At 50.7% G+C, this 15,599-nt stretch overlaps 1 protein-coding gene and 1 pseudogene across 1 annotated transcript; one reads left to right on the top strand and one right to left on the bottom strand.

The window, feature by feature from the left end:
- Nucleotides 1-7,384: 7,384 nt before the first annotated feature.
- Nucleotides 7,385-9,353, bottom strand: MRFAP1L2 (Morf4 family associated protein 1 like 2). The gene is made up of 2 exons (XM_066385866.1): nucleotides 8,797-9,353; nucleotides 7,385-8,451 (listed from the first exon to the last, which is right to left on the bottom strand). Exon 1 carries the CDS (start codon nucleotides 9,172-9,174, stop codon nucleotides 8,815-8,817), a length of 360 nt encoding a protein of 119 aa, XP_066241963.1. The 5' UTR covers nucleotides 9,175-9,353; the 3' UTR covers nucleotides 7,385-8,451; nucleotides 8,797-8,814.
- Nucleotides 9,354-9,478: 125 nt separating this feature from the next.
- LOC136405522 (mitochondrial import inner membrane translocase subunit TIM14 pseudogene) lies at nucleotides 9,479-11,006 on the top strand (annotated as a pseudogene).
- The last annotated feature ends 4,593 nt before the right edge of the window (nucleotides 11,007-15,599 follow it).

Raw genomic sequence — 15,599 nt, 5'->3', positions numbered from 1 at the left:
ACACAGCCACAGAGAACTGGAATACAGGACTTCTCTGCACATCCTGCCCCTTCTCAGTACAGCGTGTCCCTTTTTCTGTCCTGTACTTCTGGCCTTCAATTCTGTTTTATTCCTTTATTCCCATACTTTCAGGGTCGCCTCATCCTGGGTGTTTCTTGTAGATAACACCCACGTGGAGGTCGGTTGTTAACTCCACCTGCCAGTTCCTGTCTTTGAGGAAAACCTGGTGTGCTCGCTGACTGGACCTTGTTTCCTCTCCTGCCGTGAAGTGTGTTTGTGCTGCGCTGCTTCCTTGCCCAGTTTTTCCCTCTTTTTCAACTGGGCTAGTTTCTATTTTATTCTCTCTTTTCCCCTCATTATTTTAAAATTTCTACACGTCTTTTAAATTTTGTTAGTAGTGGATAGAGCGGCGGACTGGAATGCGGAAGACCCAGGTTCGAGACCCCGAGGTCGCCAGCTTGAGCGCGGGCTCATCTGGTTTGAGCAAAAGCTCACCAGTTTGGACCCAAGGTCGCTGGCTCGAGCAAGGGGTCACTCGGTCTGCTGAAGGCCTGCGGTCAAGGAACATATGAGAAAGCAATCAATGAACAACTAAGGTGTCACAACACAAAACTGATCATTGATGCTTCTCATCTCTCTCCGTTCCTGTCTGTTCCTGTCTATCCCTCTCTGACTCTCTCTCTCTCTCTCTCTGTGTCTCTGTAAAAAAATAAATAAATAAAATAAATTGTGTTAGTAGTTATTTCTTGGGGATTTTTTGTTTTGTTTTGTTTTTGTTTATTAGGGTTTTCCCCCCCTATAAGGATGGCTAAGCCTGTATTTCTCTATTGGGATATCAAAATCAATATCCCTCACCACCACCTAGACAGCCCTGTCGCCCACCTCCTTCCTCTCTCTACCGCTAGCAAACTAAAAACTGCAGGCCGTGCTAACATCCCCGCTCTCCCCTCCTTGGCTGACATCCTCCAGCTTCACGTCTGTAGGGCTGTTCCAGCCTCCGAGAAGCAAGTAAGAGAGAAACGGAGGAAGCGTGGCAGTGGGGGCCCCTGGGAGCCAGCAGGGTGGCAAGGAGGCCTGTCTTCTCCCAACCCGGGTGCCGGGCGCAGCTCAGCCTCCGGGCGCCTGCTGTCGGGGGCTCTCTGAGGACCGCTGGTGTGCGAGCAGCTTCAGTCCTGCTCGGAGTGGGTCCTGGGACTGTGCTCCAGGCCCCTCCCACTGGGCCCTGGGACTGTGCTCCAGGCCCCTCCCACTGGGCCCTGGGACTGTGCTCCAGGCCCCTCCCACTGGGCCCTGGGACTGTGCTCCAGGCCCCTCCCACTGGGCCCTGGGACTGTGCTCCAGGCCCCTCCCACTGGGCCCTGGGACTGTGCTCCAGGCCCCTCCCACTGGGCCCTGGGACTGTGCTCCAGGCCCCTCCCACTGGGCCCCTAGCACCACCTTCTCCCCCAAGGGCACCAAAAGACAAAAGCCCCTTCCTCTGTTCCTCCGCAGGGCTCAGAGGAGCCACAGCGCTGGAGCCCCAGCTCTCACCCACAGCCCACACGGCCCAGCCTCACTTCACGTGGCCCAGGACAAACCGTTCTCCATGTTCCTCCTGCCCCGTTTACCCGGCCAAAACGGCCTGGGATTCCGCTACCGAAGCCCTGCGCTGCCCAGAACTGGCTCGCACACTGCGTCTTTGATTTTGCTGATCTGGATGGAGAGGAAAGGGAAATGTTACAGGCTGTCCTGGGGGGGCACCCAGGTGAGTGGGTGGGGGTGGGGGGAGCTGTGGACATCCCATGGAGGCAGGCAATCAAGGGTGCAGTTTCTCTAGGGAGTTTGAGAACAATGGAACCAACCAGGTTGTCTGCCTGTGCTCACTGCTCACAAGCCGTTCACACATCAGGGTTAAAGCAAACGCACAGGCCGCACTTCCTGTTGAGAATGTAGGTGCGGGGCGCTGAACAATGCTCCCCAAAGATGCCCAAGTCCTAATCTCCTGCCTCATCAATGCCACTTAGGTGCCTGAAGGGACTCTACAGGTGGGACTGAGTCAAGGACCCCGGATTACCCGGGTGGGCCCAGGTAAACTTGTAAGAAAAATGGAGGAGACGGAAGTGTGAGGACAGAACAAGAGGGTGCAGTGACCTGACATGACCCGAGGAAAAGGGCCAGGAGCCCCAGGACGTGGCGCTTCCAGAAGCTTGCAGAGATGAGGAAACCTCCCCTGAGCCTCCCGGGGCCCAGCCGTGCTGACGTCCCGGACGGCTTGGCCTCTGCCCTCCGTTCCAGACCAGGAGGAACGGACCAAAGGCTCCGCTTTACGCCACTAAGGTTGTGATCACTTGTTGCGGCAGCTGCAGGGGACCGGCACCGCACGTAAGCTTCCAATCAGCACCTCCTCGCGATTCTCTTCCTCCGGTGAACATTGATGCCACTCAGACGTGAATTCAGAGACTTCCGATTGCAGAGCTGCCCTGACCCACGAGGGCTCAGCTCCGTGCGTCCTTTTGAGGGTGAGTTCACGACAGTCCCGAGGTACTCGCACTGGCGCTGGGCGCAGTTCACACCTGCAAGTCCTGTGGTGCCGTGATGACTTCGTGCTTGGCAAAGTAAGCAATGAAGGCATAGTTATTGTGAAAATAAAGAAACAAAACCTATTGCTCTCATTCTAGCATTCCATGCGACCATTTGGGACTTTTAGTTTATATGATATTTACAAATTAAAACTCCTTGGTTTGGTGAGTGAGTGCAAATTTTAGCTCATACACAAATTATTTTAATTTGAACAATATCTTTTTTTTTTTTCTTTACAGAGACAGAGAGAGAGTCAGAGAGAGGGATAGACAGGGACAGACAGACAGGAGCAGAGAGATGAAAAGCATCAATCATTAATTTTTTGTTGCACATTGCGACACTTTAGTTGTTCATTGATTGCTTTCTCATATGTGCCATGACCGTGGGGCTACAGCAGACCGAGTAACCCCTTGCTCAAGCCAGCGACCTTGGGTCCAAGCTGTTGAGCTTTGCTCAAACCAGATGAGCCGCGCTCAAGCTGGCGACCTTGGGGTCTCGAACCTGGGTGCTCGGCATCCCAATCCGACGCTCTATCCACTGTGCCACCACCTGGTCAGGCGAACAATATCTTTAAAGTGTATTTTTTTAAATCGTTAATGGCTGTAAGACTAAGGAACTAATCAAGAAGATAAAATGTTGTATTAGTGCTGTAATTTACTAGTTGCCTAGACTACCTTTTGCAGCTTTAGGTTTTATTAATAATTCACTAATTATTGCACACTTGTTTATATAAAATATCCTATCAGACTAATCTGGAAAGAAAAACTCACTCTCGTGTCTTTTACCCACACACTGTGACTCACACAAGACCTCACCCCATGTCTGACGCCACGGGGGTGCGTTTTTAATGCATCGAGTTCTTCTCAGAGACACCAGCTGGTGTCCTATAATTCAATTTAATCCCGACGCTATCTGCCCAGAATTCACGTCAGACTCCACAAGTTAAGGGGTCAGTTCCATAAGACTGCCCCTGCTTCGGGCACCCACCAGATGTCCCAGGTGGTCACCTGTACTTCTGACCATAAATCAGGGTTCCCATGACTCCCTCCTTGGGTTCGTAATTGGCTAGAATGGCTCTCCGAACCCAGGAGGGCACTTACATGTACTGGCTTATTATAAAGGACACAAATGAATAGCCAGATAAACAAGGTCCCCGAGCACAGGAGCTCTTGTCCCCGCCGAGAGCTGGAGTACCCACCCCACCCCCTTGCAGGCTCATGTGTTCACCACCCTAGAAGCTCTTGTAACCCTGTGTTGGGATCTGACATAGGCTTCATCATATTGGCATAATCGATCATTAACTCCGTTTCCAGCCCCTCTCCTCTCTCTGCAGAATGGAGGGTTGGGGGAGCCTAAAAATGCCACACTTCTCATCCTGGCTTGTATGATTATGATCTTTCTGGATGGGTAACCAGCCCCCACCCAGGAGCCCACCCCAAGTCACTTATTAGAGCAAAAGATACTGCCATCACCCAGGAAATTCCAAGGAATGTTGAAGCCCTGTGTCAGGAACAAGGGTCAGACAAAATGTTAGAGCTGCAGATGGTCCTAGTGCTCTTATCACTTAGGACATGAGGAGGGTTTCAGGTGCTGTTGTCAGGGCCCCGGGGCAGAGACCAATACATATATTTTGTATTAATCCACAAATCCCAAGAGCACAGATGAAAGCATTAGATATCAGCACTACTGAATGCATGGGTGAGTTCTCTGTCCTTTGGGAATTGGAGGACTGTAAAGCCTTCTGTGTTGTGAAACCCAACAATTGGTCCATAATTAACCTTAATTTCATTAAGAAATGTGAAGGGGGCACCTTTAAAGACATGGACCCTGTAAAGCTCAGCAAAGAAAAATTGTAAGTAAGCAAGAGGCAGCAATTGATGCAATGCCTGGGCTTATGTTGAGATACGAAATGCTTGCAACATCACATATAGTTTCAGTTCACGTTTACTACAGTAGCTAATCTGTCATTGAGAGGAGGGGGGATTTAAAAATTCTCTCTTCTGAGTGTCAAATATACCAAATGCTTTACCAAGAGGGGAAGAAGGGGCCATAAGCTGCCGTCCCATCAGCTTCATGAGCTCAGGAGCCCAACCCACCAGCCCTGGTGCAGACGACACAGGGGAGGGAAGGGGAGACCCCCAAGCAAGGCCGGGGGGTGCTGTGGGCATTGGCCTCCTCACAGGGGAGGGAAGGGGAGACCCCCAAGCAAGGCTCGGGGTGCTGTGGGCATTGGCCTCCTCACAGGGGAGGGAAGGGGAGACCCCCAAGCAAGGCCTGGGGGTGCTGTGGGCATTGGCCTCCTCACAGGGGAGGGGAGACCCCCAAGCAAGGCCGGGGGGTGCTGTGGGCATTGGCCTCCTCACAGGGGAGGGGAGACCCCCCAAGCAAGGCCTGGGGGTGCTGTGGGCATTGGCCTCCTCACAGGGGAGGGGAGACCCCCAAGCAAGGCCCGGGGGTGCTGTGGGCATTGGCCTCCTCACAGGGGAGGGAAGGGGAGACCCCCAAGCAAGGCCCGGGGGTGCAGTGGGCATTGGCCTCCTCACAGGGGAGGGGAGACCCCCAAGCAAGGCTCGGGGGTGCTGTGGGCATTGGCCTCCTCACAGGGGAGGGAAGGGGAGACCCCCCAAGCAAGGCTCGGGGTGCTGTGGGCATTGGCCTCCTCACAGGGGAGGGAAGGGGAGACCCCCAAGCAAGGCTCGGGGGGTGCTGTGGGCATTGGCCTCCTCACAGGGGAGGGAAGGGGAGACCCCCAAGCAAGGCCGGGGGGTGCTGTGGGCATTGGCCTCCTCACAGGGGAGGGAAGGGGAGACCCCCAAGCAAGGCCCGGGGGTGCTGTGGGCATTGGCCTCCTCACAGGGGAGGGAAGGGGAGACCCCCCAAGCAAGGCTCGGGGTGCTGTGGGCATTGGCCTCCTCACAGGGGAGGGAAGGGGAGACCCCCAAGCAAGGCTCGGGGTGCTGTGGGCATTGGCCTCCTCACAGGGGAGGGAAGGGGAGACCCCCAAGCAAGGCCGGGGGGTGCTGTGGGCATTGGCCTCCTCACAGGGGAGGGAAGGGGAGACCCCCAAGCAAGGCCCGGGGGTGCTGTGGGCATTGGCCTCCTCACAGGGGAGGGAAGGGGAGACCCCCCAAGCAAGGCTCGGGGTGCTGTGGGCATTGGCCTCCTCACAGGGGAGGGAAGGGGAGACCCCCAAGCAAGGCTCGGGGTGCTGTGGGCATTGGCCTCCTCACAGGGGAGGGAAGGGGAGACCCCCAAGCAAGGCCGGGGGGTGCTGTGGGCATTGGCCTCCTCACAGGGGAGGGGAGACCCCCAAGCAAGGCCCGGGGGTGCTGTGGGCATTGGCCTCCTCACAGGGGAGGGAAGGGGAGACCCCCCAAGCAAGGCTCGGGGTGCTGTGGGCATTGGCCTCCTCACAGGGGAGGGAAGGGGAGACCCCCAAGCAAGGCTCGGGGTGCTGTGGGCATTGGCCTCCTCACAGGGGAGGGAAGGGGAGACCCCCAAGCAAGGCCTGGGGGTGCTGTGGGCATTGGCCTCCTCACAGGGGAGGGGAGACCCCCAAGCAAGGCCCGGGGGTGCTGTGGGCATTGGCCTCCTCACAGGGGAGGGAAGGGGAGACCCCCCAAGCAAGGCCCGGGGGTGCTGTGGGCATTGGCCTCCTCACAGGGGAGGGAAGGGGAGACCCCCAAGCAAGGCCCGGGGGTGCTGTGGGCATTGGCCTCCTCACAGGGGAGGGAAGGGGAGACCCCCAAGCAAGGCTCGGGGGGTGCTGTGGGCATTGGCCTCCTCACAGGGGAGGGAAGGGGAGACCCCCAAGCAAGGCCTGGGGGTGCTGTGGGCATTGGCCTCCTCACAGGGGAGGAAAGGGGAGACCCCCAAGCAAGGCCTGGGGGGTGCTGTGGGCATTGGCCTCCTCACATTGGGTGACACCAGAGCCAGGGGCTGAAATTCAGTTCATGGGAAAAGATACAACGGAAAAGCTGCCTGGGACCTGCGGCCAGAATGGAGCTGAGCCCTCCTCCTCCCAGAATTGAGCCTGGAGGCACAGCACTCCCCACGGGGGCAGCCCTGCCCACTGGAGACAGGGGCTGGGCCACTGACCCTGTGCCCTCAGACTCAAGTAGCACAGCTCTCTCGCCCCATGTGGGTCTCCTCCTCCCGTCAGGAGTGTGTTCGGGGCAGGGTGGGGCATGCCGGGAGGGGTCGTTACTCTCTGCACCCCATGTTCTCACCGACAGTGAGGGGGCACGTGCCTGGCCTGTTTTCCACAACTACCCGTGTTTCCCTAAACCGTGAGTGTCTAAGTGTTGTTGTCCTACTTAAACCTTTCCATTACTGTTTCTCAAAGCACACGGCACACCTGGGGGCCTGACTACTCCAAAGTGTGCCACCTCCCCAGCACGTGCGTCTGGGAGCTTACCCTGGCCAGGCGCTGTTCTAAGCTTAACATATCAGACCCAAGTGTCCGAGAGCAGCGTCTGTGCACGGACGTAGCCCTGCGTCTGTGGGCACTCAGTCTACGTGTTGAATCAAAACCAGCGCTGGGGACACCAATCTGTAACTGTGTGTGTACAGACTGTCTCAAACTCCTGAACCATCTCTCCTGGGAATCCCTAGTGTTCAATAGTGCGTGGAATGGTCACAGTGGATAAGTGACTAAACAAACCTCAGCTTCCTGAAGGTGGGGGCCAGACCAGATTCCTTCCTGAGGCCCCTTCCCACTTCAGCTCCTGCAGGTCAAACCTTCCTCTGTGCTACACGGGCTTCTGAACACATTTCTAACCAGAAGCATTTGACCTCCATTTGACAATGACAATCAATGAGAAGCTTTCATTTGGAAAGAAATTTATTGATCTCACCTTTCCCTGGCCAAGTCAATGGCTTTGGTCATTTGTACAAAGATTCCAAAAACTGGCATTCCGCATTTGTTTTTCTAGGCAAATAAACTTTCTTGTAACAACCTTGGGCTCTGATCCAAATCGCCGTCCGGTCAGCTCCGATGACCCAGACGGGACACCATCGAAGCCTGGAAGAGGCCTCTTGCGGTCAGTCTGAGGCCCACGGTGGCCGTCCTCTCCCAGCTTTCCTGCCGAACACCCTAGAGGTCACGTGCATTTGTGGCAGAGAAGCCCCGGAAACGCATGCCTGTGTTATATCAAAGAGTCAGCAAGTACGCGTAGTAACTAGAAATCACCCCCTAGCCTCGGTTACTCACCAAGACAAGTTAAATGATGTGCCCCAATTAACGTGCCACAGAAAAATTACATTTCTGAAAAAAAAGAAACAAACAAAACACAGCCCTCCTGCTTTGATCTGGCAGACTGCATGGTCCCAGAATTCATACACCATCACTCGCAGGGCCCCACCGTCCCCTGGGCCTCCTCCAGATTGTCCCAGGAAGAGGGCACCCTCCACCGGGGTCACTGTTCTTGCTTCCGCTGCAGCAGCCTAGATGTGTCTTCTCTCTTGCAGAACTCTGACCGCAAATCTCTCGCACGGGTCCCCAAATTCCAAGAATCGTGAGAAAAAAACAAACAAACAGCAAAGCACAAGAGTATACTCGCGAACTTTAAAAAGACAATAATCACAGTAACAAAGAAGACCACGGGGCAGCTTACAATCTAGGTCCTACCTTTTTTCTGTAAGAGCATCGAACAAAAAAGTAAAGTGATACCTAAGCTTGTCTTTTCCAAACTGAACGCACTGAATAATCGTAAATGCGCCTACGACAACATGATGCTGAGCTCATCTACCAGCGCGGCACTGGAGATGTCGTGTTTACCACGATGACAACGCAGAGGACCGGAGAAAGGGAAAGAAAGACTCGTGGTCTCGGCCTCTCCGGCAGTCAGCCCTCCTTCCCAGCTGAACGGAATCCATCAGCGGATAGGTAACCTAGAGAGAACAAGAAGCGGGAGAGAGTCACCATGACAACGTGACCGCGCAAAATGCTTCCACCTGCGAGTTCTCGCTTCCCTGATGCGTCTCCTCTTCTTCGGGCCCCGTGACCTAGGTTTTCACCCCCCGTGCAAATATTTTCTATGTACGCCTGTATGCTTTCACAACTTCGCACCCCACTGTTTTCTTCTAATTACCATTGATAAAAAAAGAAGAAGTAGGCTGACATCTCGGCAGTCTCAGCCTCCCTGTCCCCCCAAGCGCCTCCCACCACGCAGGGTCGCCGCATTTCGGGGCAGGGCGTACAGATCCCGCTCCAGCCGCCGGCGGCCCGCCCCGCACCTGCCGCTGCCGCGTCCTTCAGTAACACTCGTAGCTGTCAATCTGCTGATGGAGCTCCACGATCCGCTTGCCCATCAGCGCGGCCTCCACCGCCTTCTTCTCCACCTTCTCACACAGCTTCATCACCCTCTCCTCCGCCTCGGCGCCGGGGCCGCGGGCGGGGTCCAGGGCGCTCTCCTCCGAGGCCTCCACCTCGCTCTTGATTTCATCCAGCAGGCTGTCAATCTCCAGCAGCCGCCGGCGGGCCCGCAGGTGCGCGCGCACGTGCTCGCGCTCGAGGGCGCTGACGTCCCGGCGGACGGCGTCGAGCACGGGGCTCAGGAACCGCTGCCAGTCCTGCTCGGGCTCCCGCTCGTCGTCCGCGTCCACGGGCCGCATCGCGCCGCCGCCCTTCGCTGCTCCCCCGCGGCCCCGATCACCGCGCTCGAGAGGCCGCCCGGCTGATAGCGAGCGCCGGGCGCGGGGCCGAGCTCGGTGGAGCCGCCACCTTGTCAAGCAACAGGTTCTTTCAACTTTCGTAGCAGAGACGGCGTCCAAAATGGAGTCCCAGCCGTCCGCCAGAGCCCTGCTGGCGTGCGGCCCTTTTACGACAGGCCGGAACTCCTTTACGGCCGCGGCGCTCGGGCCTCGCTGACACCCGCTCGCACGTGCACGTTCCCGTGTGGTTCCGGCACGCTGCCTCCCGCCGCCGTTAAGCGCGGCGTTCTGTTCTAACACTTCTTGGGTTAAACGTCGGGGACCCTGCACTGCTATAACAGGAGAGCGTAGGGTAGCGGGCACTGTGGGATGCTTTAAGCGCTTGACGTTCTAAACCGTAACTTAGTATAATTCCGTTTGTACTGGTCGAGTCATTTAATGCACGGAGCAAATAGGTGTGTGGATTGCAGTCTAGACCAAGGCCGCGCGGGCAGTTGCTTTTCCCCAAAGCTAGTTGAGAACTGCCATATCCCGGCCCTGATGCTAATGGCGCTCTTCTTGATGGCGCCCCCCACCCTCTGCCACTACTTTTGTCTCAAGGGTAGGTTTTATCCTGCCTTGATTTTTGGTTATGTCTGCATCTCGCTGTACCAGACTGTCATGTAGATCCGATTCAGCCCTGTCTCCTCACCCCCACCCGGCACCGAGTATGGCCTTGGAGCGTAATACGGAGAGAATTCATGCTTCACGCTGCTGTATAAGCACCTCTCCATAAGACAACAGGCCTCAGGGCAAGTACTTACTCATCTACTGCCCAACTGCCCTCATTGGGCTTGGCACGCAGCAAGAGCTCAATAAATTGCTCAACATTACCTCCCAAAAGATATTTTTATGTGCAGTTCCTGGGTAAGGTTAAGTTTCTAGATTGTTCAACTCTTTGTATATATAGAGCGGGGAGACCCTCTTGGTTGGTAGGCCAGGGTCACTCTCGGCCTCTATTGGCCACTTCTCTGAACCTTGCACATGATCCCTCCATACACAAAGCAGGCAAGGGCATGTGGAACCATCCTCATCCTTTGAACCTCCCTGGCATCCTTTGTGCCACTAGCCAGAGAACACTCTACTTTCAAGGGGCTCACATGAATGGCTTAGGTGTACCTGAATAATCTCCCTTTTGCAATAGAATGTAACATAATCACAGAAGTAATACAAGGGAGCACAGGCCATTGGGGGCCATCTTAAAATTTTGCGTAGCACAGGCTCCGAGGAACATGAAGGACATGATCTCACAGCAGCGAGATGAGACTAAAGGGCTTTCCCGTTGCAGCGTGAAGGTGGTGTCCGCGGCTCTGGGCTAGGATGACCCACGCTCTGGGCAGAGGCGGGTGAGCTGAGCTGGAGCCATGGCCAGTACAGTGATAGCAGTTGGACTGACCATTGCTGCTGCAGGATTTGCAGGTCGTTATGTTTTGCAAGCCATGAAGCATATGGAGCCTCAAGTGAAACAGGTGTTTCAAAATCTGCCTTCAGTGGTGGCTACTACGGAGGTGGGTTTGAACCCACGATGACAGAACGGGAAGCTGCATTAATACTAGGTGTAAGCCCTACTGCCAATAAAGGGAAAACAAGAGATGCTCATCGACAAATTATGCTTTTAAATCACCCAGACAAGGGAGGATCTCTCCTTATGTAGCGGCCAAAATCAATGAAGCTAAAGATTTACTAGAAGGTCAAGCTAAAAAAATGAAGTTAAATGTATGATGAATTTTAAGTTATTTATAAGTACCAACTTTTTATAATAAAATGTCACAAAGCTACAAATTTTAAAAAAATGATTGGGCACAAACTAAGTCAAAGCCTTGGTATATGTTTCTTGTTCAAGGATTTTGAATTCAATTATAGAATATTTGGAGACTAATGTTTAAAAATTATGGATAAACATAACATTTGAATAGAAATGTTGTTCATTACTCATTTAGCAAATAACAAGGCAACGTGAACATGAAAGTCTGCTCTCAAGGAACCCCAATCATGGGAAACTGATAAACTGGTGACTCATATGCAATGTGATAAATACTATGATGGGAGTAGTATGTTATAGGATGTTATAGTAGACTCATTGGGAAGAAAGGCTGTCAAGGTACAGAGCTGGCTCAGCTGCTTGGAACTGTGAATTTAAAAGTGAATTTAGCCACAACTTCAAGCTAAAAAGAATTGATGCAGATATGTATATATCACTGATTTCAGATTTCATAATTAAAAACAATAAAAAAATAAAAAGAGATAACAAAAGTAATGCTAGTTAAGTCCAGAGAGCTAAACATACCTTAGACTTGTCTTGCTTTTGGTACATGAGTGGAATGGAATAAAATACATAAGAAACTCACAAAACTTTTGAGGCAACCATATTAGCAAAAATGCTGTCAACCTGGATGAAGAGAGACTAAGACTGTTGGAAATGTAAAAAGACTTCCAGACTCCCCAGTTTTCTACCAGCAGACAGCAGGCTCTGTAGCCAAAAACTGGCTTTTTTTCTTCAATGCTTTCTTCAGAAGTGGTCAGAGAATGAGATGGAAAAGGAAGAGCATGTTGGAGAGCCCAGACATTACTGTAAGGAACAGTGGACAAGGACAGGGGTTGGCAGACTATAGCCCTTTTCAACTTTTTTTTTTCTTTTACAGAAACAGAGAGAGGGATAGGGACAGACAGACAGGATAGGGAGAGAGATGAGAAGCATCAATCATTAGCTTTTGGTTGCGACACCTTAGTTGTTCATTGATTGCTTTCTCATATGTGCCTTGACCACCGGCCTTCAGCAGAGCGAGTGACCCCTTGTTCGAGCCAGCAACCTTGGGTCCAAGCTGGTGAGCTTTGCTCAAACCAGATAAGCTCTAACTCAAGCTGGCGACCTCAGGGTCTCAAACCTGGGTCCTCCATATCCCAGTCCGACACTCTATCCACTGTGTCACCACCTGGTCAGGCAGACTATAGCCCTTTAAGAATGGTCTTTATATTTTTGAAGGGCTGAAGAAAAAAAAAAGAAGAAGAAAAGGAATCTGTAACAGAAACTGTACTTGCCCCCAGAAATCCTTAAAAAGATTTACTATCTGACTCTACAGAAAATTTACCAACCCGCCTGACCTGTGGTGGCGCAGTGGATCAAGCATCGACCTGGAAATGCTGAGGTCGCCGGTTCGAAACCCTGGGCTTGCCTGGTCAAGGCACATATGGGAGTTGATGCTTCCAGCTCCTCCCCACCTTCTCTCTCTGTCTCTCTCTCTTCTCTCTCTCCTCTCTAAAATGAATAAGTAAAATTTTAAAAAATAAAAAATAAAAGAAAATTTACTAACCCTTATCCTAATAAACCACTTCTAGGTTTCAAAACCAAAGTCTAATCATTGATAAGAGTATGGTGGTTACGGGGGGAGGGGGGAGAGGGAGAGGGAAAGGAAGAGGGGGAGGGGCACAAAGAAAACTAGATAGAAGGTGACAGAGGACAATCTGACTTTGGGTGATGGGTATGCAACATAATTGAACGACAAGATAACCTGGACATGTTATCTTTGAATATATGTATCCTGATTTATTGATGTCGCCCCATAAAAAAAAAAAAAAAAAAAAAAAAACAAAACAAAACCCCAAAGTCTAATCAGTAGAGAAACTTGGCAATATTTGCCCCCACAGAATGTTAAGTGTGTTATGTAGTAATTCAGTGACTGCTGTGTTGCTCATTCCTCCCTTCCAGATGAGCGTTATCTTCTAGTCTCACCATTGTATATTGGGAATGTGTGAGTGTTACAGACTGCATGTTGTGTCCCCCAAAGTTTGTATGTTGAAACCCTAGCCCCCTAAATAGGTTGTATTTGGAGATGGGACATTTGGAAGGCAATTAGGTCATGAGGGTGGAGCCCCATGATGGGATTAGTGCCCTTCTAAGGAGAGACACTCGAGAGCTAGCTAGCTCACTCTCCTGTCTGTGAGAATACAGTGAGAAGGCAGACAGCTGAGAGCCAGGAAGAGGGCTTTCACCAGACACCAAATCTGTGAGCACCTTCATCTTGGACTTCCCAGCCTCCAGAAGTGTAATAAAAGTTTGCTGTTTTAGCAGCTCAGATAAGGGCCTAATATCCAAAATATACAAAGAACTCATAAAACTCAACAACAAACAAACAAACAATCCAATAAGAAAATGGGAAGAGGACATGAACAGACACTTCTCCCAGGAAGAAATACAAATGGCCAACAGTGCCGGGGTCCAGCTCCAGGGGGGATCCAGGGGTCCCACAGAAAGAGACGGCGTCGGCACAAATCAAGTGAGAGCGCCGAATTCTTTTCTTTCTCTTTATTCTCTAGTTAGCATTTACTGCCAGGCATCTCTGCCAATGGCTGGTCTAACTTTACTTTTTATGCACACACACTAAGTTACAATCACATGGTATTTTGAATACATCATTGTTTTAGTTTCACTATGGTTACATATTTCCAGATAACAGTTAATTCATATCTATAAGCTACAAATCAGGTGGTAAGTCATTCAAAGTACAGTTATACAATAACTTGAATAGTAATAACAATATTGGTACAAACTTCTAAAAGATTAGTACTAATTAATAACTATTTTACTGTTGTTGTGAGTCAAGGGCACAGAGAGAGAGATTAACAGATGAAATCATCAAGGACTAGCAAAGGACCACCGCTTGCTCAGGCAAATGGCCTTGAGTTCATGCAGTGTCCTAATTTTTTTACAAGACTACAAAAAGCTTGTTTTACTGAGAAATTGGCATAACATCAAGAGTAACTTTTGCTTAAAGACACATAGAGTGCACCTGCAAGATAGCTAGTAGCAACATAATACCAGAAGGCATTAATTGCTATTGCTGCTATGGATCCCACCACATTCCTCTCCTTATTCTTGGAAAATAGAAAAATCTCATGAGAATGTTTTACTGAGAAAAGCCCAGTAACTGCCTTCATTCACAAAACAAGTCTTTTAACAAAACATTCTTTACTTGCCAGCTGTGCTCCCATCCAAGGCCACGCAACGGCCCACTCCTGTCGGGAGCCGATCCACTAGTGCTGGCTAACAAGGTCACAGCAGAAGAAGATCCACAACTGCTGGTTGACAAAGTCACAGCAGAAGAAGACCAATGGCTGCTGGTTAATAAAGTCACCGCAGTGAAGACTAACAGCTGCGGGTTGACAAAGTCACCGCAGAGGAGAGGCACAACGATACTTTCCCCTTTTGACCTTTTTGAATTAAACTGGCCTTATATCCCCCCTTTTCTGGGTGTGTGCTATCATTTATGGCACAGGGATAATAGTACCGTGCTTTCCCTGTAGATTCATAGTAATTTCTTTGGAAATGAGACAGAGGGTGTGAGTTCCACAGAAAAGTCTGTAAGCCCCTTGAACTGGGCTCATAGACATAAGAGGCTGGCTATGATATCCTTCATAAAGGGTTAAGTTGGTAGGAGAACTTCTTCTTATTAATCATGTTAGAAAGAATAGATTGTGACTTATGAATAGGTAGGAAACAGTAACTATACACAGAGCACCTTTCAGCCTTCACTTAATTCATCACTTTACCTCCCTAGCCTTCTCATGTGGTAGAGTAAAGAAACTTTCCATTCTTCTTGCATACCTGACCTGCAGGTGGTGGAACACTCTGAGAAAAGTAAAGTCAGAACTTAATTAGTGTATGAATATAGTAATAAATAAAATTTGACTAGACAATAGTATCCTAGACAAGGTAGAGTTATTAATCAGTACTGACCTTTTGGAAGTTTGTATCAATATTGTTATTGCTGTTCAAGTTATTGTATAATTGTACTTTGAATGACTTACAGTTTATAGAAATGAATTAACTGTTACCTAGAAAATGTAACCATAGTGAAACAAAAACAATGATTAATCAATGTATTCTGAATATCATGTGATTGTAACTTAGTGTGTGTGCATAAAAGGAAAGCTAGACCAGCAATTGAGAGAGATGCCTGGCAGTAAATGCTAACCGGAGAATAAAGAGAAAGAAAAGAATTCGGCTCTCTCACTCGATTCGTGCCGACGCCGTCTCTTCCTGTGGGACCCCTGGATCCTTCCCCCCCGGGGCTGGACCCCGGCACACTCCACTACACCTTACCTAAGATTCTAATGTCTAGTTAAACTTTATTCATTTACTATATTCATACACTAGTTAAGTTCTAACTTTATTCTTTCTAACATGATTAATAAGAAGAAATTCTCCTACAAACTTAACCCTTTATGAGGGATATCATGGCCAGCCTCTTATGTTTATGAGCTCAGTTCAAGGGGCTTACAGGCTTTTCTGTGGAACTTACACCTTCTGTTTTATTTCCAAAGAAATTACTACAAATCTACAGGGAAAG

Source organism: Saccopteryx leptura, chromosome 5, assembly GCF_036850995.1.
Source record: "Saccopteryx leptura isolate mSacLep1 chromosome 5, mSacLep1_pri_phased_curated, whole genome shotgun sequence".
NCBI classification, from domain to species: domain Eukaryota; kingdom Metazoa; phylum Chordata; class Mammalia; order Chiroptera; family Emballonuridae; genus Saccopteryx; species Saccopteryx leptura.
This window is presented reverse-complemented; position numbering and strand designations above follow the sequence as displayed.